Raw genomic sequence first — 18,588 nt, forward strand, 5'->3', positions numbered from 1 at the left:
GGTTTAATGGTGGGCAGAAGAACAGACTCAAAGTATTCCATGTACAGATTGGCCAATACAGGAGAGAGATTTGAACCCATGCTACAACCAAATTTTTGTCTGAAAAAAGAATTCTGGAAGGAAAAAACATTTGATGTGACACACAGGCGAATAAGCGCAATGATTTTTGAAACGGGAAGTGGGAATTTGTCCTGAAATGGTTGTAGCTTAGTTTCCAGGAAGGATAGAACGTCATCAATACAGACATGAGTGAAAAGAGAAATTACATCCAGGCTAAGCATTTTCCTACTAGAAAAATTCCCTTTTTTTATTTTTGTGATGAAATCCTCCGAGTGTTTTAAATGAGAATCGGAGAAAGTACCAACAAACGGGGATAAAAGGTTTGCTAACCATTTAGACAGCTTGCTGGTACAAGATCCCCGGTTGGAGATGATAGGTCTGAGGGGAATATCTACTCAAACAGTGGTTTCTCCGTTATATATATATATATATATATATATATATATATATATATATATATATACATATATATATATATATATATATGTACATATATATATTTTCACATTAATCTGGTAAGGATACCCATTCTATGCCAAAATGTTAAAAAAATGAAGAGATGTCCATATTCAGAATTTTGAAGTAGAAATTGAGTGCTTAGTTATTCTGAAATGAGATAGTATTGCTTCAAGTCATGTGGTTGTTCATTACATTAATCATGAGAAAGGCTGGTTATTTGGTGGAATAGCCTAGGTTGTCAGGGTTGCATTCATAGCGTGGGCAGCATTCAGGGTAGTTTGCCGAGGTGTTAGCCACAACAATGCACTTGTACACTGTGTTGTAGAACTCTGTGTCACACCTGTGTCAAGATTATTTTGGGTTAGAACTAATAGCTGATGCAGGAACCTTGTAACAAGAATATATACAAGATCATTTACTTTACTAAATATGTGTAGTCACTTAAAAAAAGTACCTTAATTTAATTAAGACAGAGTGGCCCTACTTAACTTGTAATGTATCCCTCAGTATTTAATGAAGATGCGAAGAGAATTATGAATAAAGTTCTATCAGTACAGTAAAATTTGGAGGTTGCATTAAAGTTGAATTCAGGTTTGGTGACAGAAGATTTAAGACTGTACCATTGCCAATAGATAAATTTGATATACTTCTAGTGTTGGCATGGAAGCTGTAACAGTTATTGCCAGAATAATGATAAAATCTTCATTGTTACCAAGATGTTAAATGGATTTTAATTGTGTATTAAATACGAGTTTACTCTGACATGGTCATACCCTTTATAAGGAGGAAAAACCTTTGATATATGTATGAAGATTGTAATTCATATACAAGGGAATTAATCCAAATTAGTAGAAATTTGGGCCTGGTCTAAAGGCTGGGTGCCAGCTCCTCAGGTCTGCATTTCCAGATAGAGGGGGAATTGATAGGATCTGAAGGTGGGTGGCAAAGAGATGATTCTGTCCAATGTCCATCTCGCAGGATTATATATGTATATATATAAATATGTGTATGTGTACAAGTATATACATAGTATATATATATATGTATATTATATATATATATATATATATATATATATATATATATATATATAATGTGTGTGTATTTACCTACCGTATTTTCCGGCTTAAAATGCGCATCGGGTTATAATGCGCACCCATGCACTTCGTTATCTCAGTACACAGATAGCGCGCACCGACGTATAACGCGCATGCCCGATCGCATTTGTCTATAACGCAGTTTTACCTCGGTATTTATATCATGTGAACGAGGTTACATGGAGAAGTATTTTTCATTGGCTAGAGCCACCGCTGGGAAATCTGTTGATTTGTCACTAAATTAAGTGTCAGTTTAGGCATCAATCAGGACACAACTAAGAAAAAGTGTACCGGTATATGACTCATGTTGTGCGTTGGTCCCTTATTACTTTGTACCTTAAATAGTAGGAAATATGATCTAAAAAAAGTTTATTGAAAGTAAAATATACAGTAAATTTCGGGATTTTTACAGAAAATGTTCATTTTATATCTTGAGGAAATAATTCGTCTTTACCATTTTTTATTCAATACTGAAACAAACTACAGATTCGTTTTAGCTTTGAACCTGCAATGACAGTGGTGAAATAGGACAGTCTCTCATCGAGGTGACGTTTAGTTAATATAACTCCCGAAAGAGGGTGTTGTAGTCAGGTGTTTGACACGAGTTTATGAACGGCCGCAACGGAATTTGTACCATACCTAAAGTGAAGCAACAAAGCCAACATAAAAATTCAAACTAGGATGCTGTGAACATGGGCAAATATCATGAATATTGATCATGTTTCATGGTGTTTAGGCCTATTTAAACATGAAAAATAAGATTCGATAGATACCTATACCAAATATTTATATACGGTAGCCCATGCTGGCGTATTCTTTCATGTCACCATGGCTGTTCTTCTTGTTCTCACGGAACGTCACGGAGAAGTGTGCCTCCCGACTTTGTGACGGCCAACATCGTCATGTTGTTGGGAAAAAAATTACACACAGCCGCAGAATTTTTATCGTAGGCCGTAGATAATACGCACCACCGGATAACGCGCACCCCCCATTTTTAGGCCCTTCTAACGGAAAAAAGTCGCGCACTATACGCCGGAAAATACGGTAGTTATATTTTATGGTAAGAGAGCTATGCTCATAGTGACCCATTTTTGTATCTTTCCACATCCAGTTTGTTCTTAAAGTCATGTATAGTTTTAGCACTCACTGTTTCCTCATTCAGTTTGTTCCAGATATCTATCACTCTGTGTGGGAAGCTATTCTTTTTCAGATCTCTTCTGTAACTGTCCTTCTTAAGTTTCTTCTTGTGTCCTCTTGTTTTTCTTCTGTCCCACTTTAGTAAGTCATCTCTATCAAGAATTTCCATCCCTTTCATAATTCTGTAGATGGTTAGCAAATCACCTCTTTCTCTTCTTTGTTCCAGGGTTGGTAGATTTATTTTATCCAATCTTTGTTCGTATGTCAAATTGGAGAGTGTTGGCGCCATCTTTGTTGTTGCTCTTTGAATTCTTTCTAGTTTATGTTTTTTTGGAACTGGGTGTCCATAGTGTTGCAGTGAATTCTAATTTTGGTCTTATCAGTGTAACTAGTATTTTCTTTACCATTTCTTCATCCATTTACTCAAAGGCTACTTTCATTGATCTTAATAAGTTGAAAATTTCTCCAACTAATTTGTTGATGTGTTTGTCTGGTGTCATGTCATTTGAGATAGTTACTCCTAGGTCCCTTTCTGAGTTTACTTTTTTTTTACTTCCTTTGTACCAATTTTATATTGATTTGATATTCTATTTTTGTTTTTTCCAAATTCCAATATGCTACATTTCTTAATGTGGAAGTTCACTTCCCACTTCTGACTCCATTTCCAGACTTTGTCTAGGTCTTCTTGAAAAGATTTGCAGTCTTCCTCTGCACTTACTCTCTTTAGTAGTTTTGCATTATCTGCAAAGAAGTTCATATAACATTCCACACCTTCATCCATATCATTTATATAAATAGCAAACATTATCAAAGCCAATACAGAGCCTTGTGGGACTCCACTTATCATTTCTTCCCAATTGAAATTCTTGTCTCTAAGTACCACTCTCCTTTTTTTTCCGTTCAAGAAATCTTTCATCCAATCCAATAACTTTCCTTGTACTCCACTTATTATTTAAATTTTTCTTAGTAACTTTTTGTGTGGTACTTTGTCAAAATCCTTTTCTAAGTCCAAGAAAGTACAAGCAGCCCCTCCATCTCTTTCTTGTATTATTTCTATTAATCTTGAGTAAAAGCATATTAAGTTTGTTTGTACATGATCTTCCACTTCTAAAACCAAATTGTTTAGAATTTAGTATTTTGTTCTCATCCAAGTGTTTAATCCTTTTATTCCTAATAACTTTTTTGCATATTTATGCTACCGTGCTTGTAAGGGATACCGGTCTATAGTTTGTGGAATTTTTTTTTGTCTCCCCCTTTGTATATTGGTACAATAGTTGCATTTTTCCAATCCTGTGGTACTTTTCCTTCTTTGAGTGAGATGTCAATTATTTTGTACAATTTGTCCGTTAGTTCATCTATACATTCTCTCAGTATCCAGTTTGCAATTCCATTGGGCCTGTGTGACTTTCTGACATCAAGGTTTTTTATTTGTTCCCTTATTTCTTTCTGTGTCACTGTTATTTCTTTCATTTCAGGGGATCTTCCTTGCTGTCCTTCATCCTAAATTTGTGAGCTTTCAATTGTAAATTGTAAATACACACACACACACACAGTAATAGACAGTTGGAACAAGTTAGATGAGAAAGTGGTGTGTGCAAAAACAATACATGAATTTAAAAATAGTTTAGATAAAATGAGATATGAAGACGGGACACCACGAGCATAGCTCCCCTTCCCGTAAAATACAACTAGGTAAATACAACTAGGTAAATACAACAAGGTAAACACACACACACACACACAATTATTGATAGAGAGAATCTGATAAAATGGGATGATAGAAATACAAGAGGACACGGAAAGAAAATCAAGAAAGACAGCTATAGAAGAGTTAAAAAAAAAAAACATCTTTCCTCACAGAGTAATAGACACTTAGAACAAGTTAGATGAGAAAGAGGTGTGTGCAAAAACAATACATGAATTTAAAGATAGTTTAGATAAAATGAGATATGAAGACGGGACCCCACGAGCATAGCTCCCCTTCCCGTAAAATACAACTAGGTAAATACAACTAGGTAAATACACACTTTCGTCGGATGGACGGCGAGAATTGGAATTCCGAAGAAAAAGGAAAATCTACGTGGATCTCAACGTCAAGGAAGTACCTTATTGTATTTATAGGGAAGGGGAAAGCTCGTGGTGTAGTGGGAAAGTGATAAAAAAAGGAGAAGGGGAGGGATTATTGAGGGAAATGGAAGGAAATGAGGAAGAGGGGGACATGGTCCAGGAGACCAGGCGTCTTGTAAACAAAAGACGGACCGATGATGAGGATTTCGGTGATGACGGGATCAACAAAAATGTAAAGATTAGAAATATAGATAAGAGCAGCACAGTGGAAGGTGATAATAGTTTCCAGGGATTTAAAGAGAGTGGGGGGGATACCAACCTCCCCCGATTAGCAAGACTAGAGGAAAAACTTGATAAAATGACCGAGCATTGGGAAAATCGGTTCGGTAACGTAGCCAAGATTGCGCAGAGAGTTGAAAGATTGGAAGAACTAGAGAAGCCGAACAAAAACTTAACTTTAGAAACAGAAGAATGAAAAAGACAGTTAAAAGAAGTTAAAGAAGAGAATGAGGAATTAAAGATGAATAATAAAGACAATAAAGAGGCCATAGCAAAGGAAGCACAGGGCTGGAAAAAATCCAGGAAAACAGTAAAGTTGCATTTAGTGACATAAGCAACGAATGAAAGAACAAACTGAAGACTCAGTTATTAAAGTGATGAGACAGAAGGAGAATATAGTAAGAGACTTAGCAGACAAAAAGAAATGTATAATTATATTAGGAATGGAAGAGAAATTTAACCAAAATAGAACCACAAGAATTAAAGAGGAAAAAAAAAGTAAACAGTTTACTAGAATTAGTTCAGGAAGATGAACCTGAAATCATGAAACAAATTGAAGAGATGTTTAGGCTCGGAAAATATAGTACAGATACGACTAGACTAATTAAGATTAAATTCAGGTCACAAACAACAGCAGAGAATATCTGAGCAAAAACAGGGAAGCTAGCAGCAAGTGAACAACATAAAAAGGTATGGATAAAAAGAGAAATGAATATAGAGGAAACAGAGGAAGAAAAAATGAAAAGGCAAGAAGCTAAAGAAAAAAACGAGAACAGAACGGAGTCAGAAAAAGAAGAATTCTATTGGAGAGTAGTGAATATGAAAGTGAGGAAGTGGACCATAACAGAGAGAAACAAAAAGGAAAAAGAAAATACAATGGAAATAACAGAAAGTTAAGAGTGTCCTACACAAATATAGATGGATTAATAACAAGACTGAATGAACTGAACGAGTATCTGAAGGAAAAAGAACCGGACATAATGGGAATTGTAGAGACAAAATTAAAAGGTCCACTACCACCCAACAGCATAGGACACAATGCATATAATTATTGGATTAGAAACAGAGAGATAAAACAAGGGGGTGGAGTTATGTTCCTGACTAAGAAGGATATAAACGTGAGGTGTGTCACATATGGAAAGCATAAAGTAGAGATGATTATAATAGAAGTAAAAGACAGAGATAAGAAGAGCAGAAAGATTGTAATAAACTACGTGCCCCCAAAAAACAGCCGCGTGGGAAGAGAGTGAACATAAAATTATGTTAGAAGACACATGAATAACATTAAACAAGATAATGGAAGATGGAGGAAGAATAGTTATGATGGGCGACTTTAATTGCAAAGAAATCTGCTGGGAAGAGATGACAGTAAAGGGTGGAGAAGACTCATGGGGAAATGTTCTACTTGAGATGATTATTGACCACACAATGACACAATGGATTCAAGAGAACACTAGGTATAGAAATGAAGAAGAACCATCGAGACTAGACCTAATAATCACATCAGAACCTGAAATAGTGGAAAAGATAAAATACCAGGCACCAATAAGTAAAAGTGACCACATATTGATAGAACTACAACTAAATGAGAAAAAATACATGAAAAGAAATGAACAATATAGAAAAGGAAGAATGATGTCTGATTTTTTTTTTTTTTTTATAAAATAAGAGAATTCTTTCAAAATGAAAACTGGGAAAGAATACACAAAGAAGATACAACAGTAGAAGAGAAATGGAATATTTTGACAAAAAATTATAAAAAAGGAGTGGAAAAGTATGTCCCAAGACAAAAACAAGAAAAAGAATATGTAAAGTGCTGGTACAACAAAAGTTGTAAGGAGTTAAAAGACAAAAGAGATAAACCTTGGACCAAATGGAAGGAAGACAAAAGATCTGAAAAATGGAAAATATATACTAGTTATAGAAATGAATATGTACAAGTGTGCAGAGATCGAAAAAAGAAAATATGAAAAAGATGTCATAGAAAAATGTTAAGATCAACCAAAACTATTTTACAGATTTGTAAACAAACTGAAAAACAAACAAGAATTAGAGAAATTAAGACAAGGAGGAGTTGAATACACAGATGAAATAGAAATGGTAGAAATTATGAACAAGCATTTTAAATCGGTGCTTACAAGGGAGAACATACAACCTGAAGAGATCGAATGGGAAGAGAAAGTCCCCCTATGAAAGAAATAGAAGTAACAAAGAACGAAATAATGAAACACTTGAGTAATCTTGATGTCAGAAAATCGCATGGACCAGATGAAATAACAAACTGGATTTTGAAAGAATGCAAGAATGAACTGGCAGACAAAATACAAAGCATAATAAACAGTTCCTTGAAAGAGGGAAAAGTTCCAGAAGATTGGAAAAGAGCAAATATAGTACCTATATACAAAGGAGGAAATAAAGAGGACCCTACCAACTATAGACCAGTCTCTCTAACAAGTACAATAGCAAAAATCTATGAAAGAATTATTAAAGTAGATGGGTAAAGTATTTAGAAAAAACAAAACAAAAAACAAAACGTACTAAATCCAAGGCAGTTTGGATTCAGACAAGGACGGTCATGCGTTGCGTCACCAATTTAATATGTTTCTATTCAAGGCTAATAGATATAATACAAGAAAGAGATGGATGGGCTGACTGTGCATTTCTAGACCTAAAGAAAGCTTTTGACAAAGTACCACATAAGAAGTTGCTTAAGAAATTAGAAACTGAAGGAGGAATACAGGGCAAACTGCTTAAATGGATGGAAGACGTTTTGCAAGAAAGAAAAATGAGAGTAGTGATAAGAGACCAACACTCAAAATGGGATGAAGTAATAAGCGGTGTTCCGCAGGGAACAGTTCTGGCCCCAATAATGTTTGCTATATATATTAATGATATGGATGAAGGAATTGAAAGCTATATGAGCTTCTTTGCAGATGATGCAAAACTACTGAAAAGAGTGAAAACTGAAGAAGATTGTGAATCACTACAGAGAGATCTAAATAAAGTACAGGAATGGAGTAGGAAGTGGGAGATGGAGTTCAATACAAAAAAGTGTAGTATAATGGAATTTGGAAAAAGCAAAAACAGAATAACAGGAGCATATAAATTGGGAGAAAAAGGAATAAAAAAAGTAGAAAATGAGAAGGACCTGGGAGTCATTGTTATGAATAATATGTCACCTGAGAAACATATAAATAAGATTTTTGGAGAAACTTATAATTTAATAAGAACAATCAAAGTTGCATTTACATACCTGGATGAAGAAATGGTGAAGAAAATCCTAATCACCCTGATAAGACCAAGATTTGAATATGCAGCAACGATATGGTCACCAAGTACAAAAAAATGTATAAAAAAAACTTGAAAGAATACAAAGAGCAATTACAAAATTAGCACCAACACTCTCAAAACTATCATATGAAGAGAGACTAGAAAAACTTGAACTACAGACACTAGAGCAAAGAAGAGAGAGAGGAGATTTGATAGCTATTTACAGAATCATGAAAGGCATAGAAATTACTGATAGAGAGAATCTGATAAAACGGGATGACAGAAATACAAGAGGACACGGAAAGAAAATAAAAAAAGACAGCTATAGAAGAGATTTGAAAAAGAACAGCTTTCCTCACAGAGTAATAGACAGTTGGAACAAGTTAGATGAGAAAGTGGTGTGTGCAAAAACAATACATGAATTTAAAAATAGTTTAGATAAAATGAGATATGAAGACGGGACCCCACGAGCATAGCTCCCCTTCCCGTAAAATACAACTAGGTAAATACAACTAGGTAAATACACACACCCTTTCAACCGAATGGACGGCGTGAACTGGTGTTCCAAAGAAAAAGGAAAAACTACGTGGATCACAGCATTCAGGAAGTGCCTATTGTATTTATAGGGAAGGGGAGTGCTCGTGAAATAGTGGGGAAGTGATAGGGAAGGAGAAGGGAAGGGATATTGAGGGAAATGGAAGGAAATGAGGAAGGGGAGGACTTAGTCCAAGAGTCTAGACGGTTGATAAACAAACGTCGAACGGACGACTTGGATTTAGATGAGGGGACTAACAAAATTGTAAAGATCAGAAACATAGATAAGAACAGTTCAATGGAAGGTTAGGATGATAATTTCCAAGGACTTAATGAAAGGGCGGCGGATACCAACCTCCCCCGACTGGCAAAACTGGAGGAAAAACTTGAAAAAATGTCTGACAACTGGGAAGTTAGGTTTGGCAAAATGACAAAAATTGCCGAGACATTTGAAAAATTGGAAGAACTAGAGAAGGCGAACAAAATTTTAACTGATGAAATAGAAGACCTAAAAAGACAGTTAAGAGAAGTAAAGGTGGAGAATGAGGAATTGAAGAGGAATAGTAAAGAAAACAGAGAGGCCATAACTAAAGAAGCTAAGAATTGGAGGACAACCCAAGAAGACAATAAAGTTTCATTCACTGACATAATCAAACAGTAATTGAAAGAACATACTGAAGACTCAGTTATAAAAGTGATGAGACAAAAGGAGAATATAGTAAGAGATTTAACAGACAAAAAGAAATGTATAATCATATTAGGAATGGAAGAGAAACACAATCCAGATAGAACCACAAGAATCAAAGAGGAAAATGAAAAAGTAAGCCAATTACTAGAATCAGTTCAGGAAGATGAGCCAGAAATTATGAAGCAAATCGAAGAGAAATTTAGACTCGGAAAGTATAGCACAGATAAGACCAGACCAATTAAGATTAAATTCAGGTCACAAACGACGGCAGAGAATATCTTATCCAAAACAGGGAAACTAGCAATAAGTGAACAATATAAAAAGGTATGGATAAAAAGGGAAATGAATAAAGAGGAAAGAGAGGAGGAAAAACAGAAAAGACTTCAAGCTAAGGAAAAAAAAAACGAAAACAGGACGGAGTCAGAAAGAGAGAGATTCTATTGGAGAGTAGTGAATATGAAAGTAAGGAAAGTCGACATACAAGAGAAAAACAAAAGGGAAACAGAGAACACAATGGAAGTGGCAGAAAACTAAGAGTGTCTTACACAAATATAGATGGATTAATAACAGGATTGAATGAGCTGAATGATTATCTGAAGGAAAAAGAACCAGACATAATGGGAATTGTAGAAACGAAATTAAAAGGTCCACTACCACCCAACAGTGTAGGACATGATGCATATAATTATTGGATTAGAAACAGAGAGAAAAAGCAAGGGGGTGGAGTTATGTTCCTGACTAAGAAGGATATAAACGTGAGGTGTGTCACATATGGAAAGAATACAGTAGAGATGATAATGATCGAAGCAGAAGACAGAGATAAGAAGAGCAGAAAGTTTGTGATAAATTATGTGCCCCCGAAAACAGCCTCATGGGAAGAGAGTGAACATAAAAGTATGTTAGAGGACACAAAGATAGCATTAAACAAGATAATGGAAGATGGAGGAAGAATAGTTATGATGGGCGACTTTAATTGCAAAGAAGTCTGCTGGGAAGAGATGACAGTAAAGGGTGGAGACGGCTCATGGGGAAACGCTCTACTTGAGATGATTACTGACCATACAATGACACAATGGATACAGGAGAACACTAGGTATAGAAATGAAGAAGAGCCATCGAGACTAGACCTAATAATTACATCTGAACCCAGAATAGTGGACAAGATTGAATATAAAACACCAATAAGTAAAAGTGACCACATATTGATTGAACTGGAACTTAATGAAGAAAAATATATGAAAAGAAATGAACAATATAGAAAAGGAAGAATGATGTATGAAAAAACAAACTTTGATAAAATAAGAGAATTCTTTCAAAAAGAAAACTGGGAAGAAATATACAAAGAAGAAACAACATTGGAAGAGAAATGGAATATTTTGACAAAAATTTACAAAAAAGGAGTGGAAAAGTATGTCCCAAGACAAAAACAAGAAAAAGAATATGTAAAATGCTGGTACAACAAAAGTTGTAGGGAGTTAAAAGACAAAAGAGACAAAGCCTGGACCAGATGGAAAAAAGACAGAAGACCTGAAAAATGGAAAATATATACCTGTTATAGAAATGAATATGTACAAACGTGAAGAGAGGAAAAGAGAAAATATGAAAAAGATGTCATAGAAAAGTGTAAAGATCAACCAAAACTATTTTACAGATTTGTAAACAATAAGCTGAAAAACAAACAAGACTTGGAGAAATTAAGACAAGGGGGAGCTGAATACACAGAGGAAATGGAAATGGCGGAAATTATGAACAAACATTTTAAATCAATGTTTACAAGGGAGAACATACAACCTGAAGAGAACGAATGGAAAGAGAAAGTCCCCCCTATGAAAGAAATAGAAGTAACAAAGAATGAAATATTGAAACACTTGAGTAATCTTGATGTCAGAAAATGGCATGGACCAGATGAAATAGCAAACTGGATTTTGAAAGAATGCAGGAATGAACTGGCAGACAAAATACATAGCATACTAAACAGTTCCTTGAAAGAAGGAAAAGTTCCAGAAGATTGGAAAAAAGCAAATATAGTACCTATATATAAAGGAGGAAATAAAGAAGAACCTACCAACTATAGACCAGTCTCTCTAACAAGTACAATAGCAAAAATATGTGAAAGAATTATCAAAAGTAGATGGGTAAAATATTTAGGAAAAAAACAAAACAAAACAATGTGCTAAACCCAAGGCAATTTGGATTCAGACAAGGACGATCATGCGTCACCAATTTAATATGTTTCTATTCAAGGCTAATAGATATAATACAAGAAAGAGATGGATGGGCTGACTGTGCATTTCTAGACCTAAAGAAAGCTTTTGACAAAGTACCACATAAGAAGTTGCTTAAGAAATTAGAAACTGAAGGAGGAATACAGGGCAAACTGCTAAATTGGATGGAAGACTTTTTGCAAGAAAGAAAAATGAGAGTAGTGATAAGAGACCAACACTCAAAATTGGATGAAGTAATAAGCGGTGTTCCGCAGGGAACAGTTCTGGCCCCAATAATGTTTGCTATATATATTAATGATATGGACGAAGGAATTGAAAGCTATATGAGCTTCTTTGCAGATGATGCAAAACTACTGAAAAGAGTGAAAACTGAAGAAGATTGTGAATCACTACAGAGAGATCTAAATAAAGTACAGGAATGGAGTAGGAAGTGGGAGATGGAGTTCAATACAAAAAAGTGTAGTATAATGGAATTTGGAAAAAGCAAAAACAGAATAACAGGATCATATAAATTGGGAGAAGAAGGAATAAAAAAGTAGAAAATGAGAAGGACCTGGGAGTCATTGTTATGAATAATATGTCACCTGAGAAACATATAAATAAGATTTTTGGAGAAACTTATAATTTAATAAGAACAATCAAAGTTGCATTCACATACCTGGATGAAGAAATGGTGAAGAAAATCCTAATCACCCTGATAAGACCAAGATTGGAATATGCAGCAACGATATGGTCACCAAGTACAAAAAAATGTATAAAAAAACTTGAAAGAATACAAAGAGCAATTACAAAATTGGCACCAACACTCTCAAAACTATCATATGAAGAGAGACTAGCAAAACTTGAACTACAGACACTAGAGCAAAGAAGAGAGAGAGGAGATTTGATAGCTATTTACAGAATCATGAAAGGCATAGAAATTACTGATAGAGAGAATCTGATAAAATGGGATGACAGAAATACAAGAGGACACGGAAAGAAAATAAAAAAAGACAGCTATAGAAGAGATTTGAAAAAGAACAGCTTTCCTCACAGAGTAATAGACAGTTGGAACAAGTTAGATGAGAAAGTGGTGTGTGCAAAAACAATACATGAATTTAAAAATAGTTTAGATAAAATGAGATATGAAGACGGGACCCCACGAGCATAGCTCCCCTTCCCGTAAAATACAACTAGGTAAATACACACACTTTCGTCGGATGGACGGCGAAGATTGGAGTTCTGAAGAAAAAGTGAAATTTTCGTGGATCTCAACGCAAAGGAAGTACCTTATTGTATTTACAGGGAAGGGGAAAGCTCGTGGTGTAGTGGGAAAGTGAGGAAAAAGGAGAAGGGGAGGGATTACTGAGGGAAATGGAAGGAAATGAGGAAGGGGAGGACCGATGATTTTGGTGAAGGGATTAACAAAAATGTAAAGATTAGAAATATAGATAAGAGCAGCACAATGGAAGGTGAAGATAATAATTTCCAGGGATTTAATGAGGGGGGGGGGCGGATACCAACCTCCCCCGATTAGCAAGACTAGAGGAAAAACTTGAACAAATGACCGAACATTGCGAGAATAGGTTCGGTAACATAGCAAAAATTGCGCAGAGAGTTGAAAAATTGGAAAAACTAGAGAAGGTGAACAAAAACTTAACTAAAGAAATAGAAGAATTAAAAAGACAGTTAAAGGAAGTAAAAGAGGAGAATGAAGAATTAAAGATGAATAATAAAGGCAATAAAGAGGCCATAGCAAAAGAAGCACAGGGTTAGAAAAAAATCCAAGAAAACAGTAAAGTTGCATTTACTGACATAATTAAACAACAAATGAAAGAACAAACTGAAGACTCAGTTATTAAAGTGACGAGACAGAAGGAGAATATAGTAAGAGCCTTAGCAGATAAAAAGAAATGTATAATTATATTAGGAATGGAAGAGAAACATAACCTAAATAGAACGACAAGAATCAATGAGGAAAAAGAAAAAGTAAGCAGTTTATTAGAATTAGTTCAGGAAGATGAATCTGAAATCATGAAACAAATTGAAGAGATGTATAGACTCGGAAAGTATAGCACAGATAAGACCAGACCAATTAAGGTTAAATTCAGGTCACAAACGACAGCAGCAAAAACAGGGAAACTAGCAGCAAGTGAACAATATAAAAAGGTATGGATAAAAAGAGAAATGAATAAAGAGGAAAGAGAGGAGGAAAAAATGAAAAGACATGAAGCTAAGGGAAAAAAAAAAACGAGAACAGAACAGAGTCAGAAAAAGAGAAATTCTATTGGAGAGTAGTGAATATGAAAGGAAATACGACACACTAGAGAAAAACAAAAGGGAAACGGAGAATACAATGGAAGTGGCAGAAAACTAAGAGTGTCTTACACAAATATAGATGGATTAATAACAGGATTGAATGAGCTGAATGATTATCTGAAGGAAAAAGAACCGGACATAATGGGAATTGTAGAAACGAAATTAAAAGGTCCACTACCACCCAACAGTGTAGGACATGATGCATATAATTATTGGATTAGAAACAGAGACAAAACAAGGGGGTGGAGTTATGTTCCTGACTAAGAAGGATATAAACGTGAGGTGTGTCACATATGGAAAGAATACAGTAGAGATGATTATGATCGAAGTGGAAGACAGAGATAAGAAGAGCAAATTTTGTGACAAATTACACAACGTAACATTTTTTTTCAAAAGTTTTGTTTATTGTATATATATATATATATTTTTTAGTTTATAATCCATTTTTCCTGCTGATTTCAAATATGCAATAATTTTTTCTGTACCATCGACCGTTATAGAAATACATATAATTTCAATGTTACCATGTATATTTTGGAATTGTTATGTGGTCTGCTACTAAATTTTTATCTAATTTTCTCTCAAATCAATGACTGAACTATTTACCTGTTAAGATGGCTACTAGAGGATGTGAAAATTCTCCTGATATATTTTGCTATATGTGTGGTTATTACATTGGGGAAAAAACAAGTACTACATAAGATCGTGAGAGGTGCTAAAGTGTGGATAGCGTACAGACTCTATTTCGGAATGCCCATGGGTGACCAGGACAAGCCATGGGCACCTCATGTGATATGTGGAAGCTGCCGATCTACTCTAGAAGGATGGCTGAGAGGTACAGGAAGGGCAATGCCTTTTGTCATTCCTAGAATATGGAGAGAGCCGAAGAACCATCACGACGACTGCTACTTTTGTATGATTGATGTGACGAAGTACAGGAAAGTGAAAGGAAGACAAGCTCTGCAGTATCCAGACATACCATCATCTAGAGCACCTGTCCCACATGATGATAGCTTACCAGTACCACAACCACCAGAAAATGCAAGTTTATTTTTATCATACTCTCTTTACTTTTAATTAACTTCAATATTAAGTACTTAATATACATTCACTTTCCTAAAGATATATGGAATACTAATGCTATTCGTCTTTGTTGAAGTTGCTATATTTAGTTCTTTCTTTCCAGATGGAAGATGCAATGGAAATTTCATCTGAAGGGTCAGCAGGTAGCAGCAGCCATGAAATGGGAGACGAAGATTTCGCACCAAGAACGACTTCGGAGCCTCACTTTCCAAGTCAGAGTGAGCTAGATGACTTAATCAGAGATTTAGGTCTTACTAAGTCAGGAGCTGAGCTTCTTACATCAAGGATGAAAGAATGGAATCTACTAGGAGAAGACTGCAGGACATCTGTGTACCGGAAACGACATGAAGACATGAAGACATGAAGACATGAAGAATTTAAAATTTACTATGACTTTAGTGATGATATGTGTTATTGTAAGGATGTTACTGGTTTGTTTACAGCCCTTGGACGCGAACAAGATCCTGCAGAATGGCGACTGTTCATAGAAAGCTCAACACGAAGTCACAAAGCAGTATTGCTCCACAATGTAAATAAAAACTCTTCTTTGCATCTTGCACACTCAGTAATGAAGATAGAAAACTATCATAATGTCAAACATGAAAAAAATGCTAGATGTTGTATAATTATCCTTAGAATGCTAAAGTAGATTGAATCAATTAACTACTGATAAATAAAGAAATATCGATGTTACGTCAAAACTAATGTGATATTTGGATTCAGTGACACGAAATAAATATATAAACATGAAAAAATACAAATAAACAAAACATGTGTTACATTGTGTTATATGCCTCCAAAAACAGCCTCGTGGGAAGAGAGTGAACATAAAAGTATGTTAGAAGACAATTAGATAAGATAATGGAAGATGGAGGAAGAATAGTTATGATGGGCGACTTTAATTGCAAAGAAGTCTGCTGGGAAGAGATGACAGTAAAGGGTGGAGACGGCTCATGGGGAAATGTTCTACTCGAGATGATTATTGACCATACAATGACACAATGGATACAGGAGAACACTAGGTATAGAAATGAAGAAGAACCATCGAGACTAGACCTAATAATCACATCTGAACCTAGAATAGTAGAAAAGATTGAATATAAAACACCAATAAGTAAAAGTGACCACATATTGATTGAACTGGAACTAAATGAGGAAAAATACATGAAAAGAAATGAACAATATAGAAAAGGAAGAATGATGTATGAAAAAACAAACTTTGATAAAATAAGAGAGTTCTTTCAAAAAGAAAACTGGGAAGGAATATACAAAGAAGAAACAACATTGGAAGAGAAATGGAATATTTTGACAAAAATTATAAAAAAGGAGTGGAAAAGTATGTCCCAAGACAAAAACAAGAAAAAGAATATGTAAAGTGCTGGTACAACAAAAGTTGTAGGGAGTTAAAAGACAAAAGAGATAAACCTTGGACCAAATGGAAGGAAGACAAAAGACCTGAAAGATGGAAAATATATACTAGTTATAGAAATGAATATGTACAAGTGTGCAGAGAGGAAAACAGAAATTATGAAAAAGATGTAATTGAAAAAAATGTAAAGATCAACCAAAGATATTTTACAGGTTTTTAAACAACAAACTGAAAAACAAATAAGATTTGGAGAAATTAAGACAAGGAGGAGTTGAATACACAGAGGAAATAGAAATGGCGGAAATTATGAACAAGCATTTTAAATCAGTGTTTACAAGGGAGAACATACAACCTGAAGAGATCGAATGGGAAGAGAAAGTCCCCCCTATGAAAGAAATAGAAGTAACAAAGAATGAAATAATGAAACGCTTGAGTAATCTTGATGTCAGAAAATGGCATGGACCAGATGAAATAGCAAACTGGATTCTGAAAGAATGCAGGAATGAACTGGCCGACAAAATACATAGCATAATAAACAGTTCCTTGAAAGAAGGAAAAGTTCCAAATGATTGGAAAAAAACAAATATAGTACCTATATATAAAGGGGGAAATAATGAAGACCCTACCATCTATAGACCAGTCTCTCTAACAAGCACAATAGCAAAAATATGTGAAAGAATTGTCAAAAGTAGAAGGGTAAAAAAAAAAAAAAAAAAAAAAAAAAAAAAGTGCTAAATCCAAGGCAATTTGGATTGAGACAAGGACGATCATGCGTCACCTATTTAATGTTTTTATTCAAGGCTAATAGATATAATACAAGAAAGAGATGGATGGGCTGATTGTGCATTTCTTGACCTAAAAAAAGCTTCTGTCGAAGTACCACATAAGAAGTTACTTAAGAAATTAGAAACCGAAGGAGGAATGCAGGGCAAACTGCTTAAATGGATGGAAGACTTTTTGCAAGAAAGAAAAATGAGAGTAGGGATAAGAGACAAACACTCAAATTGGGATGATGTAATAAGTGGTGTTTCACAAGGAACAGTTTTGGCCCCAATAATGTTTGCTATATATATTAATGATATATGAGCTTTTTTGCAGATGATACAAAACTATTAAAAAAAGTGAACACGGACGAAGATTGTGAATCACTACAGAGTGATCTAAATATAGTCTGGGAATGGAGTCGGAAGTGGGAGATGGAGTTCAATACTAAAAAGTGTAGTATAATGGAATTTGGAAAAAGCAAAAACAGAATAACAGGATCATATAAATTGGGAGAAGAAAGTATAAAAAAAGTAGAAAATGAGAAGGACCTGGGAGTCATTGTTATGAATAATATGTCACCTGAGAAACAAATAAATAAGATTTTTGGTGAAACTTATAATTTAATAAGAACAATCAAAGTGGCATTTACATACCTGGATGAAGAAATGGTGAAGAAAATACTAATCACTTTGATAAGACCAAGATTGGAATATGCAGCAACGATGTGGTCACCAAGTACAAAAAAATGTATAAAAAAAACTTGAAAGAATACAAAGAGCAATTACAAAATTGGCACCAACACTCTCAAAACTATCATATGAAGAGAGACTAGCAAAACTTGAGTTACAGACACTGGAGCAAAAAAGAGAGAGAGGAGATTTGATAGCTATTTACAGAATCATGAAAGGCATAGAAATTATTGATAGAGAGGATCTAATAAAATGGGATGATAGAAACACAAGAGGACACGGAAAGAAAATCAAGAAAGACAGCTATAGAAGAGAGCTGAAAAAGAACAGCTTTCCTCACAGAGTAATAGACAATTGGAACAAGTTAGATGAGAAAGTAGTGTGTGCAAAAACAATACGTGAATTTAAAAATAGTTTAGATAGAATGAGATATGAAGACGGGACATATGAGCATAGCTCCCTTTCCCGTAAAATACAACTAGGTAAATATAACTAGGTAAATACACAGACGATGAAGAAATAGAGAACGATAAGGCAATAAGAAATGAAGCTAATGAAAAAAAAAAAA

The 18,588-nt window shown here is 34.7% G+C and overlaps 1 protein-coding gene across 1 annotated transcript in view; it reads right to left on the minus strand.

The window, feature by feature from the left end:
• Positions 1–568: 568 nt before the first annotated feature.
• The window catches only part of LOC143019030 (uncharacterized), a 60,297-nt gene continuing 42,277 nt past the window's right edge, over positions 569–18,588 (minus strand). The window contains exon 4 of the mRNA XM_076174731.1: positions 569–859. Within this exon, the coding sequence (XP_076030846.1) occupies positions 733–859 (127 nt within the window). The 3' untranslated portion in view covers positions 569–732. The remainder of the gene's footprint in view (positions 860–18,588) is intronic.

The sequence above is a fragment of the Oratosquilla oratoria genome, chromosome 36 (assembly GCF_046742065.1).
Source record: "Oratosquilla oratoria isolate Oo_2021 chromosome 36, ASM4674206v1, whole genome shotgun sequence".
NCBI lineage: Eukaryota > Metazoa > Arthropoda > Malacostraca > Stomatopoda > Squillidae > Oratosquilla > Oratosquilla oratoria.